This window comes from Leptosomus discolor, chromosome Z, assembly GCF_034619465.1.
Source record: "Leptosomus discolor isolate bLepDis1 chromosome Z, bLepDis1.hap2, whole genome shotgun sequence".
In the NCBI taxonomy this organism is placed as follows: Eukaryota; Metazoa; Chordata; class Aves; order Leptosomiformes; family Leptosomidae; genus Leptosomus; species Leptosomus discolor.
Genome location: NC_141419.1, coordinates 39907221 through 39931649, shown reverse-complemented (window position 1 = coordinate 39931649; position 24429 = coordinate 39907221). Strand labels below are relative to the sequence as shown.

The 24429-nt window shown below is 39.9% G+C and overlaps 1 protein-coding gene across 1 annotated transcript in view; it reads left to right on the top strand.

Annotated features, from left to right (window-relative positions):
* Positions 1 to 18405, top strand: part of AGTPBP1 (ATP/GTP binding carboxypeptidase 1) — a 53420-nt gene extending 35015 nt beyond the window's left edge. Inside the window, exons 24-25 of the mRNA XM_086479439.1 lie at positions 2302 to 2462; positions 18228 to 18405. Of these exons, the coding sequence (XP_086335565.1) occupies positions 2302 to 2462; positions 18228 to 18405 (339 nt within the window). The remainder of the gene's footprint in view (positions 1 to 2301; positions 2463 to 18227) is intronic.
* The last annotated feature ends 6024 nt before the right edge of the window (positions 18406 to 24429 follow it).

Here is a 24429-nt window from a genome sequence, read left to right as displayed (position 1 = left end):
GCTGTGTGGTATTGCATCCTCCATTATGTTTTAAAGAAATGACAGAAGCAAATTGAGGCTTTGGCATGGGCTTTTTCTGCAAGTGTGTAAACCCTTCAGTATAGTAAGTTCAAACTTTATTGTCCAGGCATTTCCCAGTTGTCCACCTCCATCTGATCCACTTAGGTGTCTCTTTAGTTATATTGTCTTTCTGCTGTGCTGAAAATAGCAGCCACGGAACGTGCACACGCTATTTATCTTTCTAACAATTGTCTTTGCACTTTCTTTCATACTGTACTCTTGTCCTTTTTCGACTTAGAGCCACTCCTGTTGTACTTTCCATAAGGAATCTGCCGACTAACGATAAGTTCTTCAGCAACAGTTGTAGACGATTAGAAAAGTTTCTGAACCATCAAGTTGTGCACATTAGTAATCTGTGTAACAGTGAGATTACTGTTACCCTTCTCCTTCCTCTTCTGCGTACTTGTTGCCTCTTGTCCTTAATGTTATTTTAATCTCTTTGGGGCAGGGACTGTGTCTTCCTGTGATTAGCGTAGTGGAGCCCCATCTATGACTGGGGTCTTCGAATGTTACTGACGTGCAAACAAATACAAAAAAAAACCCCAAAATTGGCCTCTGGATCAGGTACTACACTGTGAGTGAGGAGAACTGATTTCTGTTCCCAGTGGGGTCAGTGACATGCTGTGGACACTGTGCAAATCGCTTCAGCCCTCTCTGCCTCCATTTCTCCATCAGTAAAGTGAGGATAATTCTTCCTTTATTATTAAAGTGCTTTGAAACCTACAGCTCAAAAGCATTATAAAAGAGGTAAGTAGTATTACTGTTAACAATAGCACTGAAATACCCAACTCTTGTTCACTGCTAACAGGTTTCTGTACCTTTTGGCTGGAGGATGGCACTGTTTAGAACAGTGAATATAGTATTTACTTTCTTGTTACTAAAAAATGCCTTGTTTATGAAGACTACAGAGAGAGAAAAAAAAAGAATTTGCAAGAAAAATAAGATTAAATGTTCCATTTATTAAGCGTGCATATGTTCAAGATGGTACATGAAGAATGCGTGGACTGTACCATTTCTAGAACAATATAGCACTTTCTTTTAAACCTTGCATTTTAAAATACAGGCTTAGTGTGGCAACATATACAAAGCTTATGTGTGTGTGCTTTAACTTTTAGTAAAGAAAAATTCCTACTCTATTCTTTTTGCTTCGTGTGTTTTCCTACTTGATGACTTAGCTTACCACCAATTCCTGGTTCTTCTGCTTCCCTGCTTGTTTTGTCAAAATCTACCATTTACCTTAAGAGGCTTAGAAGATCCAAACTAAAATCCATTTAAATTCCTCTGAGATATGGAAGTTGCAAATGGGGAGATTGAGTTGGGTTGTGACACTTAGTTCATTAGTGTATATACAGTCAGTACTACACAATACCTGAATTGTTGAGGGTCACTCTGGAATATCATTCTCTTTTTATAAAGTAGTTGAGGTCAGAGGTTCTGTCCCTACATACTGCACTGCTGGTAAATTAAAAGTGTATCTTATGGGAGGCTTTATCACATATGTAAACTTGTAGAATATTACCTAAATACTCTTTGCAGAGGAAAATGACTTGCTGTATCATTCGAATTGGTAGCCAGCTGTGAGTTTTGATACTTTGTTGTTTTCAGTGACTGAATGTGTGAATAAATGCTTTCAGAATTAACACATGTAGCCTCTTAACATGTAGGAGGGGAAGACATGTTTGTGTCAAGGAGTAACTTTGTTCCCTTACATAGTCTTATTTATTTGCCAGAACATAGCAATGAACTTGATCACAGCTACAATGTGAATTCACTCTTCTTTTTTTTTTTTTTTTTTTTTTTTCCCCTTTCTAGTGGAACCTCTGTTGGAAGAATCTTGAGTTTAGACTCTTAGTCTTTGGAATTCCTTTTTGTAAATTTTGTATCAGGTTGTTAAAGTAATTTATACTTATAAACTGGGACATGATTTCTGTCTCTTTTCCAATGCCATTGGGTCAAGTCTGATTCGTATTGATGTACTAGAAGTGTAGACTGGGAAGCTCCAAAGAAATGTGGATGTGTCCAGAAATACCTGTTCAGCCTCAGAGGAACCATGTAGTTACTCTCTGAGTTTTCTCTGATACTCTTGCTAAGTGTTTACATTTTTTTTTTCTTATTTGCGCTATCTTTAGAGCAAGAGAATGTATTAAATAACGAAACGTGTTTTAAATAGTAATTCTGCGGTATGTGTGTGTCCATGTCTATGTACTTACTTTGTATTTTTAAATCTTATTTTTAAATTAGGGATTGCAGATAGGGACAAGAGAACTGGAGGAGATGGGAGCAAAGTTCTGTGTTGGCTTACTGCGTTTAAAAAGGATGGCCTCACCTTTGGAATACAATCTGCATTCTAGTCTGTTGGATATTGAAAATGAGCTGATTGAGTCAAGCTGTAAAGTGACAAGGTAGTATACATTTATTATATTTACTTTCTTTTATTCACAAAAAATTGCAATTTTTCAAGTGTTATAAAGATTCTCTCAAAAATATTCTTCCACTCGTCAAAAATAATATTGATGTGTTGTGACCTGTTAGTGTAACAGTAATCTGAATATATTTGAGACCTATTGTTTTAATTCAATTGCTTCAAACTTCAAACAAAGAAAACAAGAAATACAGAGTTCGACTATATGTCACATTTGTGCTGGGATGAACACTGGCAATTTTAATGTCATCGGGGAGTTATATGCAGTAAAACTTAGTAGGTCTTAAGTCTCCATTGTCTCTTTGAGATCATTCTTTCTTTTTTTATTACTGGCTGCGGTATTAAAAACGTATTTAGACAGACTTAAAGTACTGTAAGTTTTTCATCAAAACTTTTTTTCTTTTTTCCCCTCTGGTAGGGGTATGTAACATTTAAAGAATTTAAAATGTGTGAAATAATGTTTGGGTCACAAAAGAAATGTATTAATAAGCTAGGGTATTAAGTTGCCAATTCTTAAAACTCTAGGTAGGCTTGCAAAAATATGCATACTCTTACATATTTCCTTTCCTGTATTTCATCAGTGAAGTATCCACATGAACATGGTAATTGGGGATGCACAGCAAATGTACAAACATCTCTTTCTGAAAATCTGGTTAGAGATTAAATAAAGCAGAGTTCCAGATTTCAGAAAAACATTAAATGAGCAGAGTAAAATTTGCACAATATAATATTTTGCCGCTTGGCGTACTTAGAGCTGAAAATGTATTTATAGTAGGCTGTAGTCTGACTGAGCTAAAGCAATACTGTGGAAATTTGGGGAAAAAATTAAATTTATTATTGTTTTTGTTCAACTGAAACAAGGAGGTGCTTGAGACTGAGACTTTCATGAGCTGCTGGATTAAAGAGCAATTTGTCTGTAGACCACGCAAAACTAGCAGAGATGTGGGGGGGCATTTTTGGTACCCTGTGGAAGGGGGAGATGATGTTTAGTTCCATCATTTAAACACTTAAGTGTTATCAGTGTTATATTACATTTACAAATAGTAATAAAAAGTGTTAAGCTGAAAGGTAATAAGAACAATAGGAGAGTGTTTTAAAAGTGTATAAAGAGTAACTGTGATGTGTAGATATCTGTCCCTTTAGCGATGGCTGGATTCCCCAGTATCATTTACTCACTAGTACAGCATTAGCATGCTTGTAATTGCTGGATTTTTACTATAGATCAAGTTTTGTGCTTGGGTAAAGATGAGTTAGTGATTCTTGGAAGAGACGGGATCAGAAGGGGGCTTTGGAGTAACCCACCCTCACTAATGTGTGATCCTTGCTGAAGTATAGGTAGCAGAGAGGGTCATATGGCAGATGCTGAAAAAAGCAGAAAGTGCTCTACAACTGTTGGAATGGCATTAGCATGGTGTCTGCAGTGCAGGCAAAACATAGCATTTTAATCACTAAGAATGCCTTGGTGTTGTTTACTGTACTAATGCAACATTGATACCAAAACAATGATAGCAGTAAACAGCAGTGCTCAACATTTGTAATGTTGCTGTTCAGTGTATCACTCTAAATTTTCATTTAGTGTTGTATGAATACAGTCAGGCTTGCAAGACATAGTTTGAAAGTATAAATAAAATATTAGTGTCCTTGTTTTTGCAAGTGTAAAACCATATTCTGCTATCTCTATAGTTTAAAAAAGACGGGGGGAGGCGGGCGTGTAAGCCGTAAATAATGGTCTTGAACTCTTTTTCTTTTATTCCTTTCCTAGTTTGAAAAGCTGGCCATTAGAATGAATTAATATTATCTGATTTGCTCTAAAAAGTCTCTTGCTTGTTCATTTTTGTAGCATAGTAGTTTAATGAGCAATACTACAGGGAGATTAGCACAGAAAATCTGCTTCCACTGTTGTTATGCTGGGGGCTGAGATAATTGATCATCAGGTAACTATGGAAAGCAGTTATCTTGTCCTAGGTTTTTGAAATAGGCAAACAGATTCAGTGGCTTTTGTTTCATGGACAGGGATCAGGCTAAGGTGAAAAAAGTTGAATTGCTTATATATTGTTATATGTGTGTGACCAGGGATTCTGGATGTGTTTCATCTGAAGGTAATCTGTTTAGGATTCTTCTTAAATATATGAGGAGCTTACTACTGATAGACATTTCAGTTGTTCTTTGGGATGAGATGTAAGTGTTGACAAAAGAGACCAAAACTTGAGAAGTGAAAAATGTTAACTGCTAAGGAAGTGTGTAGATGCTTGAAAAAAGTTCTATAGCACCCCTCAGATAGATATATTCCTTGAAATAAAGCTGAGGAGCACAGGGCAATATTTTGTAAAGCTCTTGAGAGAAATCACTAGATGGAATTTCATCTTTATGACAGAGGAATTCTTACTACAGCAAATAAAATTTATTGTTTTGATTACAGCTTTTGTCACAAGGCCTTTATCAAAATGAAAAGAAATTTAGGAGATGGAGAAGGAGGAAAGAACATGACAGCTGCCTTCAAATACAAGAAGACAGATGCAAAGTGTGTGTTCTCCCTAGGGCAGACAGGACCAGGCTTCAAATTACAAGGAAAAGTCAGTCTAGACTTTGGGTAAAATTTCTGTATGGCAAGCAAATATGAAGTTCTGGGGTATTCATCTAGGGAAGCTGCAGAGTCTCCGCAGGAGATCAAGAATAGCGTAGACAGGCTTCGGTCTAGACTGGCAGTGGGGACAGCTGAATTAGCCTTAGTGCACAGAGGTACTGTGAGAAACTTCTTCACTAAGTACCGTACTTAAAATAAATCATTTATTCATAAATACTGAATAGTTAAAAGTCACTTTGAGTCTCTTCTTTAAAGCATTGCTTTACAGCATTCTCTCAAGCATGTAAGCCTATGAGGGACCATATGGAAAAAACCCAGACCCTTTCAGGGAAATCAGCATGCTGGGGTGCCTCTGTGAAGTGCCTGCACACTAAATGCGTGCAGCATGGGGAATGAATACGAGGAACTAAAAACCTGTGTGCAGTTGCAGGGCTGTGATCTTGTTGAGATCATGGAGGCATGATGAGATGGCTTACACAGCTGGAGTGCTGCAGTGGAAGGATACAGGCTCTCTTGATAAAGGTAGACAGTTAAGATGAAGACGGGCTGTTGCCCTCTGAGAGGGCAGCTGGAATGCATGAAGGTCTGCCTGGGGATGAATGATGAGCCAGCTGAGAGCTTATGGGTGAGGATTAAAGAGCAGATGCCTCTGCATGACATGATAGTGGGTATCTGCTGCAGGCTGCTTGATTAGGAAGAACAAATAGATCAGGCCTTCTACAGACAGTTAGAAGCAGCCTCGTGTTCGCAAGCCCTGGTCCTTGTAGGGGACTTCAATCACTCCAATATCTGCTAGAGGAACAACACAACAGGGCATAAACAATCCAGGAGCTTCGTGGAGAGCACTGATGATAGCTTCTGGACCTAAGTGATACAAGAACCAATAGGGAGAGGTGCTGTGCTGGATCTGGTACTTACAAACAAAGATGTGCTGGTTGGGATTTGAACATTGAAAGCAACCTTGGCTGCAGTGACCATGAGATGATGGAGTTCAGGCTCCCAAGAGGAGGGAGCAGGGCAAAGATCACAACCCTGGAACTGAGGAGAGCACACTTCAGTCTCTTCAGGGATCTGCTTGGAAGAGTCCCGTGGAATAAGACCCTAGAGAGAAGAGGGGCCCAAGAAAGCTGGTGAATATTCAAGGACTACATCCTCCAAGCTTAAGAGCGGTCCATTTCCATGAGCAGAAACTTAAGCAAAAATGCCAGGAAGCCTGTATGGATGAATGAAGAGCTCCTGATAAAACTCAAACACATAAAGGGAATACATAGAAGGTGGAAGCAGAGACAGGTAACCTGGGAGGAATAGAGGCACTGTCTGGGTATGCAGAGACATGGTTAGGAAAGATAAAGTCCACCTGGAGTTGAATCTGGCATGGGATGTCAAAGGCAACAAGAAGGCCTCCTAGAAGTATGTAAGACTAGTGAAAATATGGAACCACCACTGAATGGGGCAGGAGCCCTGTTGACACAGGACATGGAAAAGGCCGAGGTACTGAATGCCTTCTTCGCCTTAGTCTTTAGTAACAAGTCCAGCTTTCAGTAATCTAAGGACCCAGAGACTGGGGAAGGTCTGGAGCAAGGAAGAATTACCTCTGGTGAAAGAGGAACATGTTGGAGAATACTTAAGCAGACAGGACTTAATGTTTAATTCCGTAGGTCCTGATGAGATGCACCCACAAGTGCTAAGGGAGCTTGCTGGTGTCACTGCAAGGCCACTTTCAATAATCTTTGAATGATCATGGTGATTGGGACGGGTGCCTGAAGACTCGAGGAAAGCCAATGACATTCCTGTCTTCAAGAGGAGCAAGAAGGAGGACCGAGGGAACTATAGGCTGGTCAGCCTCACCTTGATCCCTGGGAAGGTGATGAAACAACTAACCCCAGAAAGCATTTCCAGCCATATGAAGGAGGAGGAGATCATGAGTAATCAACATGGATTCACTAAGGGAAGTAATGCTTGGCCAACCGGATAACCTTCTACAATGAAATGACTGGCTTGGTAGACAGGGGGATGAAGTTGATATTGTCTGCCTTGACTTCAGTAAGATTTTGGACACCATCTGCCATAGGATCCTTATAGAGAAGCTGATGAAATATGGGCTGGATGGGCAGACAGTGAGGTGGATTGAAAACTGTCTGAACAACTGGGCCCAGAGTGTGGTGATCAGAAGCACAAAGTCTAAATGGAGGCCAGTGACTAGCAGTGTACCCCAGGGCACAACACTGGGTCCGCTCTTGTTTAACATCTGCATTAATGACCTGGATGATGGGGCAGAGTGTACCCTCAGCAAGTTACCAGATGATGCTGGACTAGGAATGGCTGATCCAGGGGGGCCTTGACAGGCCATAAAAATGGGCTGACAGGAATCTCATGAAGTTCAGCAAGAAGTGTGAAGTCCTACACCTGGGGAGGAACAACCCCAGGCACCAGCACATGCTGGGGGCTGACCATCTGGAAAGCAGCTTTGCAGAAAAGGCCATGGGGGTCATAGTGGACACCAAGTTGCACATGAGCCAGCAATGTGCCCTGGCTGCAAATACGGCTGATGGTACGCTGGGCTTCATCAGGAGGACTGTAGCCAGCAGATTGAGGGATGTGATCCTTTGCCTGTCCTCAGCACTGGAGTACTGTGTCCAGCTATGGATTCCCCAGTACAAGAGAGACATGGACACACTAGAGAGAGTCCAGTGAGCAGCACCTAAGATGATGAAGGGACTGAAGAGAAAAGTGCAAACTGTACTGCTGTCTGTGTCGCTACTGGAACATTGACCTAATATCACACTGTCCCTTTTTTCAAGTGTGAATTTTTTTGAACTTTATGTGTAACCACAGCAGCCTTATGTACAGCCACCGCTTTGTCTGTACCTGCTGATGCATCATCAAACAGATTACTTTAACCAAAGTTACCTAAGCAATCATCTGTAATTAAAAACACTGAAAAATATTTAAATACTTAATACTTAGCCTGGCAAAATGTTCCTCTAGTAAATCTAGAACAATATGACTAGATTTTTTTTTTTTTAAGTTGCAGTTTTAGTATCCTGAGACGGAATGACCCATCTCTATGCATGATGATAGGAATTTGCTATCTGGACAACTGGGTTGACTCCTTTTTATGTTGATAGCTGTGCTATGTGCCGTAGAAGCCCATGTATGTACACTATTTTTGCATAAGAAAGAAACTGTAATTTTGTTCATAGTACCTCCACTGTTAGCCATAAAAGTGCCTTGGAATCATTTATGTTTGCACATTATCTTCTTTCATTCTTTGCTAAAGGGATTAATACTGCCATAGGTGGAAATAAGAGATGGTCCGACTTTTGCTTCCAGAGGCTCAGAAGCTGAGTTGTGCTGTATACCTTACTTAGGACATCAGACTTTTTGCCTCAGTTACTTAGACAAGTATGTCTAGAGCAGAGCAATTTTATTCTGTTTTTCCATGAATATGACCATATAACCTTTGGGCCAGATATCCTTGGGGCCCAAGTTTCCTGTCTTTGGTAGCACTCACTGCGTGTCTCAGCGGAACGTTCAAAAACCTGTACTGTTTATCAGTGATGATACTCAAGGGGGAAGTCTCATGTTATTTATTTTTAGGGACAGTCTTATATTCAGAACTGAAACACATACTGTAAGACAGATTGTAGTTAAAGGTCAGCTCTTTCATGGGATGATGGAGAACCCATGTTCCTTTATTCTAGATATTATTTAAAATAAATTTTAATATAATCTTTTTAAACAAATTCTACTGAAATCCCCTTTGTACTGTCTCAGGAAGTACTGGATGAGGGCTTAGTAGACAGGTATTGATGAGATCTTCCCTCCTGAAGAAAAAAAAAAAAGGAGGAATATTCAGACTTTAACAGCCAAATAAAAGTGTGGTTCAGCATGGATTTTCCTCTGGACTTTTATAATTGTGTTTGGTTTGGGTTTTTTTTTGGCAAGGGGTGGCAGTAGGTTCTATTTAAGGAGTATTTTTGTATTATCACTGAACAGATTTTCAAGGCTATGCTGCATTTCCCTTGTAAAGTGAAAAAGAAGACTGGACATTGCCTGAGGATGTTGCAGTTCATTCAGATTCCATAATCATAATTTTTCTTGTCATCTTGGGGATGTGAGAGGCACTCCAGAACATCTTGCTAGAAGGCTACAGCTAATTTACATAGATAGGATGAGTATCGGCTCCTAGAGACACCTCTTTTGAGATTCCTTTTGCCACTTCCCAGTCCAATGATAATGAAACGTAAAGTCGACTGTGGTTGGTATTTCTAGGTACTTCTACAGCTGAAGCACAGGGGAGCTGGGCTTCCTACCTGGAGGAGACCTCACTGCTGTTTGGAGGAAAAGTTTGCTTGGTAGGGTTTTCTTTCTTTCCCCTTTAGTAAGGATTTGGCTACTTTCTGTGCAGCAGAAGTCCTTCTGCTTGTAATTAACAGGAAATAGATTTTCATTTAATTTTTTTCTATTTCTTAGTGCTTTAAGAAACAGATCTTTATTAACACCTCTTGAAACCTGTTTGCAAAATCTGTGAAATATGTTGTCCATTTGTCCTTTGATTCAATCCTTGTATCCCAAGTGCTGAAGTTTTAGTGTTTCTGTGTGGTTCTACAACAGACATTAAAAATATCAGCTGAGGTATGTATTTATTAGGTATCTATCTATACAAAGATCATCTATAAAGCTAATTGTGTTCCTCTTCAGAGGCAGACGTCAGAAGATAGTTGCACAATTGCTTGCTTTATATGCTGTCATGGTTTGAGCGTACCCAGTTAGCTCCAAAGCCCCTTGCTGCCCCTCGCTCACCCCTACCCTGTCCCCTGAGGGATGGGGAGGAGAAAAGCTTGAGGGCAGGGAAGGCTTACTTACCAGTCATGGTCACGGGCAAAACACAGACTCAACTTGGGGATAACAACATACATTTAATACAAACAACCACCACCATGAAGGAGAATGAGAGGCACCACCAGGTCTGAAATACAACACACCTCGCCGCCCCCCCCCCCCCTCCTCCGGTCTCCCCGGGCTCAGCTCTGCTCCCTCTTCCCCCCCAGCAGCGCAGGGGGCAGGGAATGGGGGTCACAGTCCGTCCAGCACAAGGTGTCCCCGCTGCTCCTTCCCCCTCAGGGAGAAGGGCCCTCGCAGCCCTCCCCTGCCCCACCGCGGGGTCCCTCTCCCGGCAGACAGCCCTCCAGGAACTGCCCCAACGCGAGTCCTTCCCGCGGGGCCGCAGCTCCCCAGAACCCCCTAGCGCGGGGCCCTCCCGGGGCTGCCGCCCTCCCACCGACGGGCGGCTCCAGCGCGGCCGCAGCCGCGCTCTGCTCCGGGCCCGGTCCCTGCTCCTCCGGCCCGGGGCCCTCCGCGGGCTGCAGGGCGACCTCTGGGCCACCGCTGGGCTCCAGGGGCTGCAGGGGCTCAGCCGCCACCCCACCGCGGGCCGCAGGGGAACCTCTGCTCCGGCACAGCTGCCCCTCTCCTGCCTCACTGACCGGGGCTTCGCGGGGCTGTCTCTCTCACGTCTCCTTTCGCTCACCAACACAAACGAAACAAAGAGACGGAATCAATCACTTCTTTCACACACATGCAAGTTTTTCTTTTCATTGTTGAAGAGCTGCCGCATTATGCAGGGGAACTTGCGGTTTTTCAGAGGCGCCATTGGCCTGTCCTTGGTCAGAGGCGGGTCCGAAATTGGAGCCGGTGAGCTTCTCGAAGCCTCTTATAGGAGTCACCATCCGTAGCCCCTTCCCGCGATACCGAAACCGTGCCAAAACACCGCCAGATACCAAACCAGCACGTATGCTCAGACTTCCATTCCTGTTACTCTATTGTAATAGTCTGTTGTGGTGGGTTGACCCTGGCCAAAATGCCAGGTGCCCACCAAAGCCACTCTATCACTCCCCCTCCTTAACTGGACAGGGGAGGGGAAAAAAAAATAACAACAGGCTTGTAGGGTTGAGATAAGGACAGGGAGATCACTGAACATTTACTGTCATGCGCAAAACAGACTCGACTAAAGGAAAATGTAATTTATTACCAATTAACTCAGAGAGGAGTAATGAGAAATAAAACCAAATCTTAAAACACCTTGCCCCCACCCCTCCCTTCTTTCCTGGGCTTAACTTTGATCCTGATTTCTCTCCTTCCTCCCCCTGAGCGGCGCAGGAGGGGAACAGGGAATGGAGGTTGTGGTCGGTTCATCACACTGTTGTTCCTGCTGTTCCTTCCTCCTCAGGGGGAGGATTCCTCACACATTTCCCCTGCTCCAGTGTGGGGTCCCTCTCACAGGAGAAAGTCCTCCATGACTTCTTCAGCGTGAGTCCTTCCCACGGGTTCAGTTCTTCATGAACTGCTCCAGCGTGGGTCTCCTTCATGGCGTGCAGTCCTTCAGGAACCGACTGCTCCAGCGTGAGCCCCCCTTCACGGGGTCACTAGCAGCAAACCTGCTCCAGCGTGGGCCTCTCTCTCTCCATGGGCCACAGGTCCTGGTAGGAGCCTGCTCTGGTGCAGGCTTCCCATGGGGTCACAGCTTCCTTCAGGCATCCATATACTCCAGCGTGGGGGCCCTCCACGGGGTGTAGGCAGTCGTCTGCTCCACCACCCACGGGCTGCAGGGGGACAGCCTGCCTCACCGTGGTCTCCACCACAGGTCGCAGGGGAATTGCTGCTCTGGCGCCTGGAGCATCTCCTCCCCCTCCTTCTTCACTGACCTTGGTGTCTGCAGAATGTTTCTCTCACATATTCTCACTCCTCTCACTCGCTGCAATTACTGCTGCGCAACAACTTTTTCACTCTCTTAAATACGTTATCACAGAGGCGAAAAATGCTGTTGCTGATTGGCTCGGCCTTGGCCAGCAGAGGGTCCATCTTAAAGCCGGCTGGCATTGGCTATATCTGACATAGGGGAAACTTCTAGCAGCTTCATACAGAAGCCACCCCTGTAACCCCCCCCGCTGCCAAAACCTTGCCACGCAGACCCGTTACGTTTGTTTATACTTTCCTCATACTTATATGATTTGTGGCTCGTTAACTTACCATTAGAGATTAATGAGAAGCTACTTATAGAAAATGCAGGTAAAAAAATTCATGAATAAGAAGTATAAAACCCAGTAGTTTTTACACAATTGTAATGTCCCTGTAGTGTTAGAATTGAGCAATGAATAAAATTGTAGTTATTTCCTTTATATTTTGGATGTTACTGTTTTTTTACAAAACCACAAATTTTAATGCTTTAGAGGATAAGCAGGCAAGTTTAAACATTCAAGTCTAAAAACACAGAAGCACTGCTTTTATTTTTTAGAAATGACTGTAGGGTTTCTGAAATTCTTTTTTGTTTTACTGGTTGTACTTAAAATGACTAAGTAAATGTTACTATTCTAAAATATACTTCCAGTATTTCATTACATAGGCTCAGTTTCCATGAGTTCCTTTTGAACCATGTCTGAAACATATTTGACTTAAGAAAAATAAAGCAATAAGTAGATTTATTTCCCTTTGGGAGTGCACTTCAACATTTTTAGTGATGAATTAAACACTTTATTTTTCTTTAATTATTTCAAACCCATTTGCCAATGTTTTCCCCCCAGTTCCAAATGGAAAAGATTAGACTAAATGTAATACTGATCTTGTAGTAAGAATTATAGTTGTCATGCTGACAGGTTTGATAGGGTCTGTATGAAATGAAACAAAAACATATGACTGCAGTCATAACTGTTAGGACTTAACTGGAGTTATCCTTTGCGCAATAACTTGACCTCTTTTGGAAATTCTAGTCGTTTCATTGATTGTTTTGAGGCTCATTGGTGTGTTCTAGAACATGCTGTATTTTTGTTTGTTAATTTGATTTAATTATATCAGAGAAGCAGTCTGAGCTTTTGGGACCCAGCATGTCTAGAAAATGGTAGGAAAAGTAGACTGACAAAAGGAGCTGTGGGAAAAAGAAAAAACCTGATGCAAAATCCATTTCCTGCACTTAGTCTTACACTTGAGAAAAGAAATCAAACTGGTGGGGCAAGGAGTGAGGGCTACGTGCAGTGAGAATGTGTCCAAGACCTTGCAAAGGGTCTCTCTTTAGGCTGCCGGAAGGAAACTGGATTTGTCCTACTTTTATTTCCCTCCCCCTTAATAACTATTAAACTTTGCCCAGATATTTGCAGACTTCTAATCTCCTTCACCTAGGAATAAAAGGGTTTTTTTTTTCCTTCCTACTCTTCTGCAGCATTTGAGCTTCTCTTGGTCCTTCTTCCAGTACCTTAGGAGTGCAACTTAAAAAGAAGGTGTCTTACGTGTTTGTCCTGGCCTTTCAAAAGGTTGGAAGAAAAAGCTATCGAAGACGAGACCACTGTTTCACTGGTGGGCCTAGTGGCCGTGCCTGTGCACCAAGACCCTCCTCTGGCTAAATGAAAGTGATTGCTTTTAATTCTGTGTAGACTATAGCATCAGAGTACAGTTTGTCTTCTGTAGGGCAAGATAAGGAAACTAGTAATTAGGGTGAAAAAAGAGAAAAAAATAAGTATGGTGAACATGCTATATATTCTTCATACCATTTTTCAAGCTTTTCTTCCACTCCTGGTAGTATGATCCTAGTGTGGGCTACAGTCAATGACTGTTGAATCTAACTAATTTAATCCAGTTTGGAGTTTCACAAAATGTATTTCAGGGTGATAGCACAAAGAAAGGGTTGAGATTAGTTTTTATTAAGCTGTGGAGTGATATTTTGTAACTCTGAAAGTGGGCATATTTAAAAACGAGACTTAAATGGGATTTGGATACCCATCTTGTGGCTTAGAAAAATGTTGGACATGTTCTCCTCTTTAGCCTTGGAAATGCCCTTGAGGAATTATCCTTAGTACGTGGGAAAAACACCTAGGTGAAGAGCTCTTCAAGGGGACAGCACGTGTAGCTGCATGTGTGAAGTTGCCTGCTGTAGCGCGTTGCTGATCCCTAGAAGAGAATATAGACCCTAAAGGGAAATTAAAAGGGACAGTATGGAGAAATGATTCCTTTGTGATACTTCTTGACTCTCCTTCTCCTCTAAAATTTTCCCTCCCCTGGCAATGCAGTTTTAAAAGGAATCATTAGTTCTTCAGATTTTTCTCTCCTTCCTTTTCCAACTCCCCAAGTAGCTGCAACTCTCCATAGTTTGGCAGGGAATATTTATTGATTTTTTTCATCCAAAGTTTTAAAGTGTATACACTTCTCCTGTAGTCTCGGAAAACTGCTGATCTCCATGTGGTTGAAATTGATAATGGTTGTGTCTGGCTTGTAGATTAATTTCTCTCTAATTGAGTCATACGGATAATGAAAAATCCAAGTATATCTTTTGAGGGACAAATAAAATTTTAGTTTGAAAAAATATACCATGTTAGTGAATAGGTTTATTTTTTAATATATTTGGGGCATTAATGTAGATAAGAAAAAACATAGTCAGGCGTTGTAATTAAAATATGTTTTAGAGAAAAAGTTGTATTCATTCTTAAATTCAGTGTATTCAATGGCAGGTGATGTAGAAAATACTCTTTTTTTTTTTTTTTTTTTTTAATGAAAGGGATATTCTTAAAGTTCTTTGTAAACATAAAGACCACAGCATTGTATCAGGTATATTAATCAGGTATTTAGGAGGTCATCTTTTTACCCATAAAATGTTGTTTAAGTAAAATCTGCAAAACCTCGAGTTTTCGTATACTGTTCTCTTTTAACTGCTGTGGCTTCAAAGAAAATACACAGATTATGGCATCCCTTACATTACAGAACTGTAGTTGTGTGATAAACAACCTCTGCTAACCTGAGAAAAAGAATGATTTCCTTTTAACAGGAAAAGCAGGAGGTGTAGGGGTAGAGGAAGAGGGATTATTGAGCAAGTTAATTAGAAACAGCCCAAGGGAAAAGTTAGGAAATTAAAACCCATAGAATCAGCATGACGGCAGCTAAAAATATATTGTCACAAGATATGCCGAGGGTGGGGAGTGGCAGGGAGGCAAATAAAGAATTTGATTAAACAGCAAGAAATTTTTTCAGGTGTTTTGATTTCTACATTTCTTGTGACCCAGCCTCAGTGGAGTAATAACTACATTTTGAAGAATTATGCCAACCTTTAGAATAAAGATTGCTGGGAAGTTAAATATCCAGGGTTAACATTTGATACGTCAGAAGAAAACATGCCATGGGAAAGCAAGTGTATGTGAGTGGTGGGCGACACAAGTTTTTCCTTTGAATGTAGAAAGTTATTTTGGATTTTATATTCGGTGTGTATATATATATATATATATATTTGATATTTCAGATACCATTTTGTGAGGAATGAAGACTCAGGAAGGGAAAGTGAAAAAATAATCTTAATAAATATAATTGAAATATTTATTTTCAGTAATAAATGATTGAGAAGTCATGGTGCATTGTCTTGGATGGTAGTAGAAAGCTAAGATTATTATGAGGCAGATTTTGGAACCAGTTTTTACATTAAAGGTTTATGTAGCTTTGAAAATAAGATCTGTTCATCTATTCTAATGGCACCTCTCTTGAGTAGAGAAAGGAATATATAATGTTGTTTTTTATTTTGTTAAATGGGAAATGTCGAAAACCAAAAAGCATCCCTTGGTTTCGAATGAGAATTTTGAATATGCATGTGCCAGAGCAAGTGTCTAAAGCATGTGTTCCGTCAGTCACACTGACTTTAAGACCATGCACAGTGGCTGAGTTTCTAGAAGTTAGGGGCATGACTACATGCTTACACGTGTGAGCAAGTAAAATAATTTTGTACCAATATAACAAAAAAACTATATTGAATGCATAGACCTGTGTGTGTATAGGACATACTCTATGAGCTGACAAGCCACTTAGAAGAGGTGAACTATGTGGTTTGCTTTTATGTTCAGTTCTGTGTTTTTTCCTTAAAAAAAAATAGGTTTTGTTGGTTGCTTTTTTTAAACTGGATCAAGTATGAGTTTAATTTCCAAATAATGACATGTTAGAAAGAGTGGATAAATTATTTTTTTAAAGAGCTTTACTATTCTATATTATACCTCACTAAGATGAGTTTTTATAAGTGCCTACTGTAATGCATTAACGTCACGTTGTCAGTGGTTAATAAAATATTTGTAGTTTTCCGTTTCAGTATTCAGAATTATTAGTTAATATTAGGCCAACATTCAGATTTAATGGCTCCATTTCCTGTGAAATGAATTACACAGTCTGTCCTGTGAATGCCGTGCGGATTCCTTGCGCACAAAAGCTAACAAATCAGTTATCTGTGTTGAGTGATTAGAAGCAGAAGTTGCAAAAAATCTGTGCACTTGTTGAAATGTGACACATTTGGTGAAGTTCCTGTCATTTTGTTCTGAACGAAACATTTAAACTTTTTTTCCCCCCAACTCTTTTTTCCTTCGCAGAAATGTGGGTAGGTAGTGACTTTCTAGGGCAGAAAGCATTACAGGAGGAAAGCACAGAAAAGTTGTATTCCTTTGCCGGCTCTACCACAGGTTCTTCATGTGAAGCATGTATCCTGACGGTCTGTTGGGCGCCCCACCTGCAAAATGAAAGCAGCATCTTAGCCAAGATACTGGTTATTTTCCTCTCTCTTTGCCTCTCCTAAATGGAAATAATTTTGTTTTAAACACCCAGTTCATTAACTAACAACATAGTGGGTTGTTGCCCTAGTTACGCCTTAAATAATCTTGAAAGTATTTAGTTTTGTGGAACATCCTTTTTGCACAGCTTAATGAGTATAAGCTTGTTTAGTGAACCTTGATACAGATTGTTTTAAATGTAAATCCAGAGGCTGTGACTGAATTGAATTTTTGATAATTTACTTCCTTACTATTTTAGGTCTTCTGTCCTTTTCTAAGCTAGGACTGACAGTTCTCATTCTTTCTTCTCCCAACATTTGAATTAACTGTCAACAACACAAAGCGTTACAGTGTAGCATGTCATTGAGGCTACAAGTAGAGGAAGAATACTGTGAAATTTAGTTATACTGAACAGAGATTGCATTGCAGACTTCAGGTGGTCCACTTACGCTCCTAAAAGACCTTTAGAAAGAAGCAGTGATTAATCCTTTTAATTATAAAACCAGAGCCAAGCTCAGCTCTTGTGTGCCTTAAGACAAAATTCATCAAAATAAATATGTGAACATTTCTACAGATACCCTGTGGTCTTTCTCAAGAAGAACGTGCTCACTGTTTTGTATGAGAGTTCTGTGTGATTTGATTATTAGGTAAAATGCATTACAAAACCTTCTTAGGACTTCGTCTGAAGATAAAATTACTTATGAACTATTTAGGAATACTTAGTGCTTTTGAGCAGATAGCTTTTTATATCCCAAGGAAGATTGGGAAAACTGGGTCTGGAAAATACTTCTTCTTTTTTTTTTTTTTTTTTTTTTTTCCTTTTTCCTTTCCTTTGCCCTAGGGAGGTGAGAAGGTCAGAAAGTTATATTTTATCCTTTCTCCAGTTGACACTAAAGGTGTTAGTCTTCTTATTCTTGGAGGCCATTAGTTAAGGGCATAGACGATTCTGTGGGCAGCGGCTCAGTTCCTTAAAGCCACTGCCTCTGAGTTGCGAGGCTTAACATACAAATTTTAAGTTTCAGCTGTGTGCAAATGTGTGAGGACCTGGTATAAGTCAAGTGATTCATATGGGAACTTAATCTTAGTTGTAAGTGTAAATGTGACTCCTTGTTTTGTCATCACTGATACAGACAGTGTAATAGCCCACAATGCTTTTGAGTAAAATGTGTGTTTTAATAAAATACAAAGGTTTCCCAATTGAATTTTTAGACTCTTCTCTGTTTTTTAGTTTGTTTATACCTTATAGCAACTGCTATTTCTTTATGTAGTTGTATCCTTCTGCAGCAACTTCTGGTACTGCTATAATTATATGTTCTCACAGGCCATTAGGATAGGTCTATAACGTGTAGCTAATTCGTTGTGGCACATTTGGATAATGCGTTGCATATGACTGATTAGTTAATTGAGGGTCTTATAAATGTGGTTTTGGCTCCCAGTTGCTTACTGCAATTAAAAAATGGGTGCTATTTCAGGTAAACTGCTCCTTTCATGAGGTAACTTTTGGGTTATTCTGTGTCAAGATAGGGACAGGGCATGGTCCGAACATATTGTTCCAAGTAAAACTTTTAATGTGATTCATGCAACTTCTTGTTCATTATAGCCCCACCACGTATGTTTTGGATGAAGATGAGCCTCGCTTCCTTGAAGAAGTTGATTACAGTGCAGAGAGTAATGATGATCAAGACATCGAATTAGCTGATAATGTGGGCGAGTATGAGGCAACTAATCAAGAAGATGGGCTGTCAGACTCAGATTCAACAAGGATACTCCTTTCTTGAACTACCTTTGCAGCCAGTAATAACAAATTCCGTATCTTGGATTTTCATAGTCAAATACTTCCTCACTTTTGTCTACCAAGGGGATAGATAGGCTTAAGGAAACACAAATAACTGGGGCCTGCCTAGCTCAAGGATAATAAATATTTCTGATTTCTGATAAATTGTTATTTGTTTTATTTAAGGAGTTTTGTGTTTTCTTATAGCACTAACTAGATAAATTTGTTTACTGATTCATTTTCTACTAAATAGCACTGCATGGCATTTTGTGTGCTTAAACCCTGTCTTCAGAAACATGGATTATAATTTGTGGTGTGTCAGAGTATAGAAACTAATTCTTTGTGACATGATCCTTTGAGTTGCTTCCTGAAAAGTACATATGTACAGATTTTATAAATTAATTTGAGTGTGTGTGTGTATATGCGCGTGTGTATACTGAGGTGAAGAGGTTATTTTTCACCTTTATTTCAAAGATCTTTGATTGTGTTTGAAGTCATGTAGTGCCTGCTCTGGAACCATTCAATGATTACTAAATTAAAAATGAAAAAACAATGTATGAATTGTTGCACTTGTTTCTTGCTTCTGAGGATTATATGGTTTTGCCACAGCACTAGATGAAAATATATAATGTCTGTTCACAGTTCAGAACTTTTGCACCACTATCAATGCAGCCTGCGCTTACAAGAACTATACACTTGTATAAGACTCTTTCCCATAAAATAGGCATGGTTTGAGATGAAGAGTTTAGTTTTTTCCAAGTGTTCACATGACTACAAGAAGAGGTCAGATATGTATGCTCTACATATGTTCAGCTACCCAGTTGCTCAATTATTCTTGTTCAATATGCACGTAGTTAAAGAGAGTTCACTTGTCTGGGGGCACACTAAATATATACCCAGCTGACATGCTTTAAAGAGAAAAAGTGCATTTTGGTTTAAACATCTTTGGCCTGGACTCATGCAGTGTTAACCGTGCTCTGAGGAGGAGATTGAACTGTAACTTCATGAGGTCTCTTCCAGCGTGAACAATTATTCTGTGATTCTGTATTCATCGTGATTAAAGCCAAGCTGTCAGGCATGGGATTTACACTTCTTCATCTTCTCCTGCCATCTGCTAATTCTTACAGCCTCTTGCCTTAGAAGAAGGCCTAATAGAGAAGTGAGGTTGTAGCCTGTTGTCTACAGAACTGACATGTTTTGCAATGAAAAATAATTTTCCAAAATTATTTTAATCGATGTGACCCAGTCCTGGCATTTATTATCTACTGCATGTGCAAGCACGTGAAGGATAATGCTTCTGAGTTACGGCAGGTTTTTACCTGACGAGAACTTTGGGAATGTTTACTGTTGCAAATAAAACTGCATTTTGGAGAGGAAGGGTGCCTTTGGTAGAACGATTAAAAAAAAATAAAATTGAAGATAATTAACTGTATAAATGATTCTCAGTTGGGACATGGATTTCCACCAGGACCTGCTGTTTCAAATGCAGCGTTATTTAGTGATGCCTTTCCATACCATCCTAATTCTGAAACCGGCAAAGGGGTTTTGATCCCATGTGATATACTAGTGTGTTTTTGTTTAAAGGCTTAAATTTCTATTAATAATCACAGAGTTTTGAGATGTAAGGGTATAATGGAAACATTTATATTCTTGGCCCTTTAGAAGTTTTCACTCTAGACAAAATTATTCCTTGTGTTCTGTGAACTACATACTGTAAATAAGAAAGTTTATTTAGTACCATGTTGAAGAGGAGCCCTCTGCATTGAGACTGTAGAGGAATTTGGGAATCTGCCAAATGGAAGGCTTAATCTTGCAGCAGTTGTTGTTGAACTATCTTTAAGTCAGCCCAGTAAGAGCAGTGCAGAATGCTCATATTGCTGCATCAGTCTTGTACTACTTATCTGCATAAATAGATTTTCATCCTTAAGGACTTGTACTTCAGCACCTTACATAAATAATTTTGACTTAAATTTCAGGGGATACCTGATGCCACATGTTAGTTAACCCCATTGTGCATTTCTCCTTGGTTTTCATATGAATCTGTATTAATCCTGGAACACTATTTTCATACTGCGGGCAAGACTAGAAATGTACTGCATCCATTTAGAAAGAATTGTGGCTTAGTAGTACAAAATCATCTTTTTGTCCCAAGCATGACTTCTATAGCTTCTACAGCACTTAGGCTGTGAAAAGAAGGAGTTATGAATAACTTACATAATGGCTCAGGATAACAGGCACTTTCCTAAAACAATGATGTTGTGTTTATACGTTAGAGTCTAATGCACTCATGCGTTAGATGTAAGCATTTGGTTAGATGAGATGTCAGTCTGGCAGTTGTGGGTTGGAGCTTCTAGCAGTGCAGTTCTGATGCAAGAGTGAAACCTTGTCTTACACGTTGTTGAAAAAGCAAAGGCCATTACCTCTCACACGTTTTGTGGCACTTCTTAACGTGCCTTCTGAAAGGCAGAGTCTCCGTTTGTGCTCACAGGGATGCCAGTTCATGGGAAAAGCTGCCCCAGTCATAGCTGCTTCACACTGTTTATCCCTTCTTTGCCACTTGTTGCTATTGTTGCAGCACTGTTGACAGACACATGCTGCTATCCCCTTTTATCTGTTTTAGTGGGAAGTCTGGTGTTTAGCTGAAAATGGAATAGCTGAGTCTTGAGCACATGCTGCATTCTGTTACCATGGCATTCACCCCCAGTAAACAGCGAGAATAGATAGCAAAGCATGGCAGCTTCTTGAACTATCACAAATCAGTCATCTAGCATGGCCTGTCCCAGACAATTGACTGTCCCTGTTTTATGCACTGGCATTCCAAAGTGTTTCTGGTTTTAAGTGATGGTCTTTAGGAAAAGCATGACAATCTGTATAGGAAAAGAAGATATTCTTATATCTTTTTCCAGTAATAACAACAAATAAGATGATAAACAATAATACATCTGTGTTATTTACTGTTTTGCTTTTAAACAATTGCTGGATGATGAATTAATATGTTCTCTTTCCAGGTATAATTGAAGTTGCAGCACAAATTTTGCTATTGTGTCTTCACTGGTGACATGCCCTGGTGTAATGTAACTTACAGCTAACGTTGCAGTTTGTGCCAAAATCTTGCCTGGTTCTTTTTGGAGGTGGATTGCTTTATCAGCCTGACTTATCAGGGAGAACTTGTTTAAATCTCACATAAGACTGCAGTAGCAGTAAACACTGTTCACAAATTGCAAAAATTCAAGGTTTCAGAGAGTTTCTATTGTAATGCTGTGATAAGATCTAATTGTTGCAGTGTTATTATGCATGCCCCAAATAACAATACTTACTGATAAAAATACATAATAAAGAATTAATTCAAATCACTTTGCTTCCCTATTATTGGTTAGTAATGTTTAAAGAATTTTTCATCATAGAATTTGCAGCAATGTACCTACCTATAAAAATTGGAGTATGCTTAGCATTTCAAAAAGGAGAATATTTGCTCCCTGTCAAGTAAAGTCAGTGTGCTGCATGCGTAGAGTACCATTTACATAGTAACGGATTGAGTCATCACACTCTTCAAGAGCTTAATATTCATCAATGTATGTAAAACTTAGGAATATTTTGGATGAACCACAGTGAAGGCCATCGCAGAGCATGCAGAAGAGCAGAGTCTTTTTGTGAGAGTCTTTCCCTCCTACACGGCCAATAGACTTTTCTTCTGCTTTATGGAAGGCACAATTTTTTTCCTCAGTAAATCTCTTTACAATTCAACTCAGGCTGCTGTTGAGGACTAAGTTATTTTTACTATTTATATTTTTGCAGTATCAATTTTAAGATTTGAGACAATTTTTTGAGGGATAAAAGCAGATCTGCTGTATGGAGCTGTCTGAAAAGAGCAAGTGGTTACTAGGAATCATCAGTGTCACTTTTGCAAATACATACACAGTTTACTTAACTACATCTACCGTGTTAGTTAAGTTGAACAACTTCCTTCACAAGCCTAGTTGTCTAGATATCTTTGATCTTAATGTTTCTAAGGTCATCTGGATTTAAAGCATTTGACATGGGACCTTGCATCTTGTCTGCTTAAATAAACTAACTGCAGATTGCTTTGAAAGAAGGGATCCAAAATATGCAATGTTAAACAGCTTTGACACCTAGTAAAGAATACATTATCTGAAATTATGGATGGCTTGGCTATTTTTAATAGTATCATAAAAAGAATTTTTTAGTCCCCGTAAAATAGTTCATAACTATGAAACACACCCTTAATTCTTCTGTTATTAGAAAGAGTTAGGTGGATTTTTTTTTTTTTTTTGGTAAAAAGCTTAATATTGCTAGTACATCTTTTGAGGCAGTTCAAAAAGAAGCAGCGCTGAAAATTATGGAAGGCACAGCACACCATAGGATTTGTTGATCCAAATTATGTGGTTACCAAATGCCAACCAGCTGCTGCTGTTTGCTGCCCATGCAGCACTTTTACCACAAAATGTTTGTGCTTAGTGCGTGCCCTTCTTTCTTGGAATGGGGTTACTTTGCATGCATCATTTTTCATGGCGGATTGGAAGAATACATACTTAAACTAGCAGCATCACATAGCACTGCTGTAAATTTTCACTGGGCGGAATGCTAAATAATGAACCCAACTAACAAAATTCCACAACAGTACTTCCATACGTGGATCACTGCTGTTAACATGGAGTGGGGAGACTGACGTACAATGACCTGAAACAGGACTACTCTTTACACAGTCCCTCCAGACTTACAAAGGTAATGTAATAAATGTACAAAAGGTTATCCACAATTTAATACAGACTAAGAACTTTTTTCCAACCCCCAGACTACCCTTACCTACCTTTTGTTCTACTTGCTTCAAAAGATTTTCTAGATGTGCTTGTCTTATGTTTAGAGAATAACTCACTCTATTACTGAATTATTTTAGTGTTTTTTTTCCCCCATAAAAGGCAACTGTAGTCTAAAAATGTTGTAATACTTCTGTAGAAGTCTTCATACCTCTTTATCTGCATAAGGTGTGTCAATTAAAGGTAAGTTCTAAGCTTATTAGAAAAGCTGTCAAGGTCTTAATGATGTTTGCCCCAGAACAAGTAAGTCCATGGCCCAGGAATGGCTGAGAAACGGAGTTAGCTTTAAGAGAACAACAGTCTTGCTTCCCCTCAAGCTTGAAAATGAAACAAACGTGATTTGCCTTCGAGGCAGTGGAAAGGTTGTGCAGGCTGAAGCCAAGACCCAGGTCACCCAGCCTGTATTTTATTTACAGCCTGCGCTCTTCTTAGATTTAACCCTAGCACCTGAAACAGGTCTGGGAGGCTACTGGCTTTTGGAGTTGAATTACTTTGCACTGGAGTGGTCTTTCGTCACTGGATTGGTTGCAGAGCAACCTCTTTAGCAAGCCTCACTTAGCCTTTCAGGGTTAAATCAGAACTGTTGTCTTCCTTGGCTAATTATTAAGGCAACAAACCACTCCCAGGTGGCGACATTGCATTTGTGCTCACTTCATTCCCAGAAGAAAATGAACGTGAAAATATTTCAGCATAAACAAAACATGAAGCACAGAGTAAGGGAGACAGATGATCTTTAATGTTTTGTATAATATTTGCTTAATTGTATCGTATTTACATAAATCTTATTAACACTACAAGCAGTCCAGCTGACCCCACAGATTAAAATGTCTCAGTTGCGTATGGTGGGAAGACAAACTGGAATGAGGTGTCTCGCACAACCCCCCAGCCAACAGTCTGCCTTAATACTTGGCTTTGATCCAGCATCCCTCTTAATATAATTTAGTACGATACACTGCCAATTGAAAAGTCCTAAACTGAGTCAGACAGGATTCCAAAATAACGTATGCCTGTTTTTTTTTTGTCCTGTGAAGACTGTTGCAAAATTTGCAGATTCTCTGCAACAGGCATCCTGCTGTTAAAGCTCACAAATAATTCCAAAAGGGACAAGTTCCACTTAGACGGACTTTGTGCTTGTGTACGCTGACACACAAGTTCAGTTTAGTCCACATCTGCTCTAGGTTACTTTGTTCTTC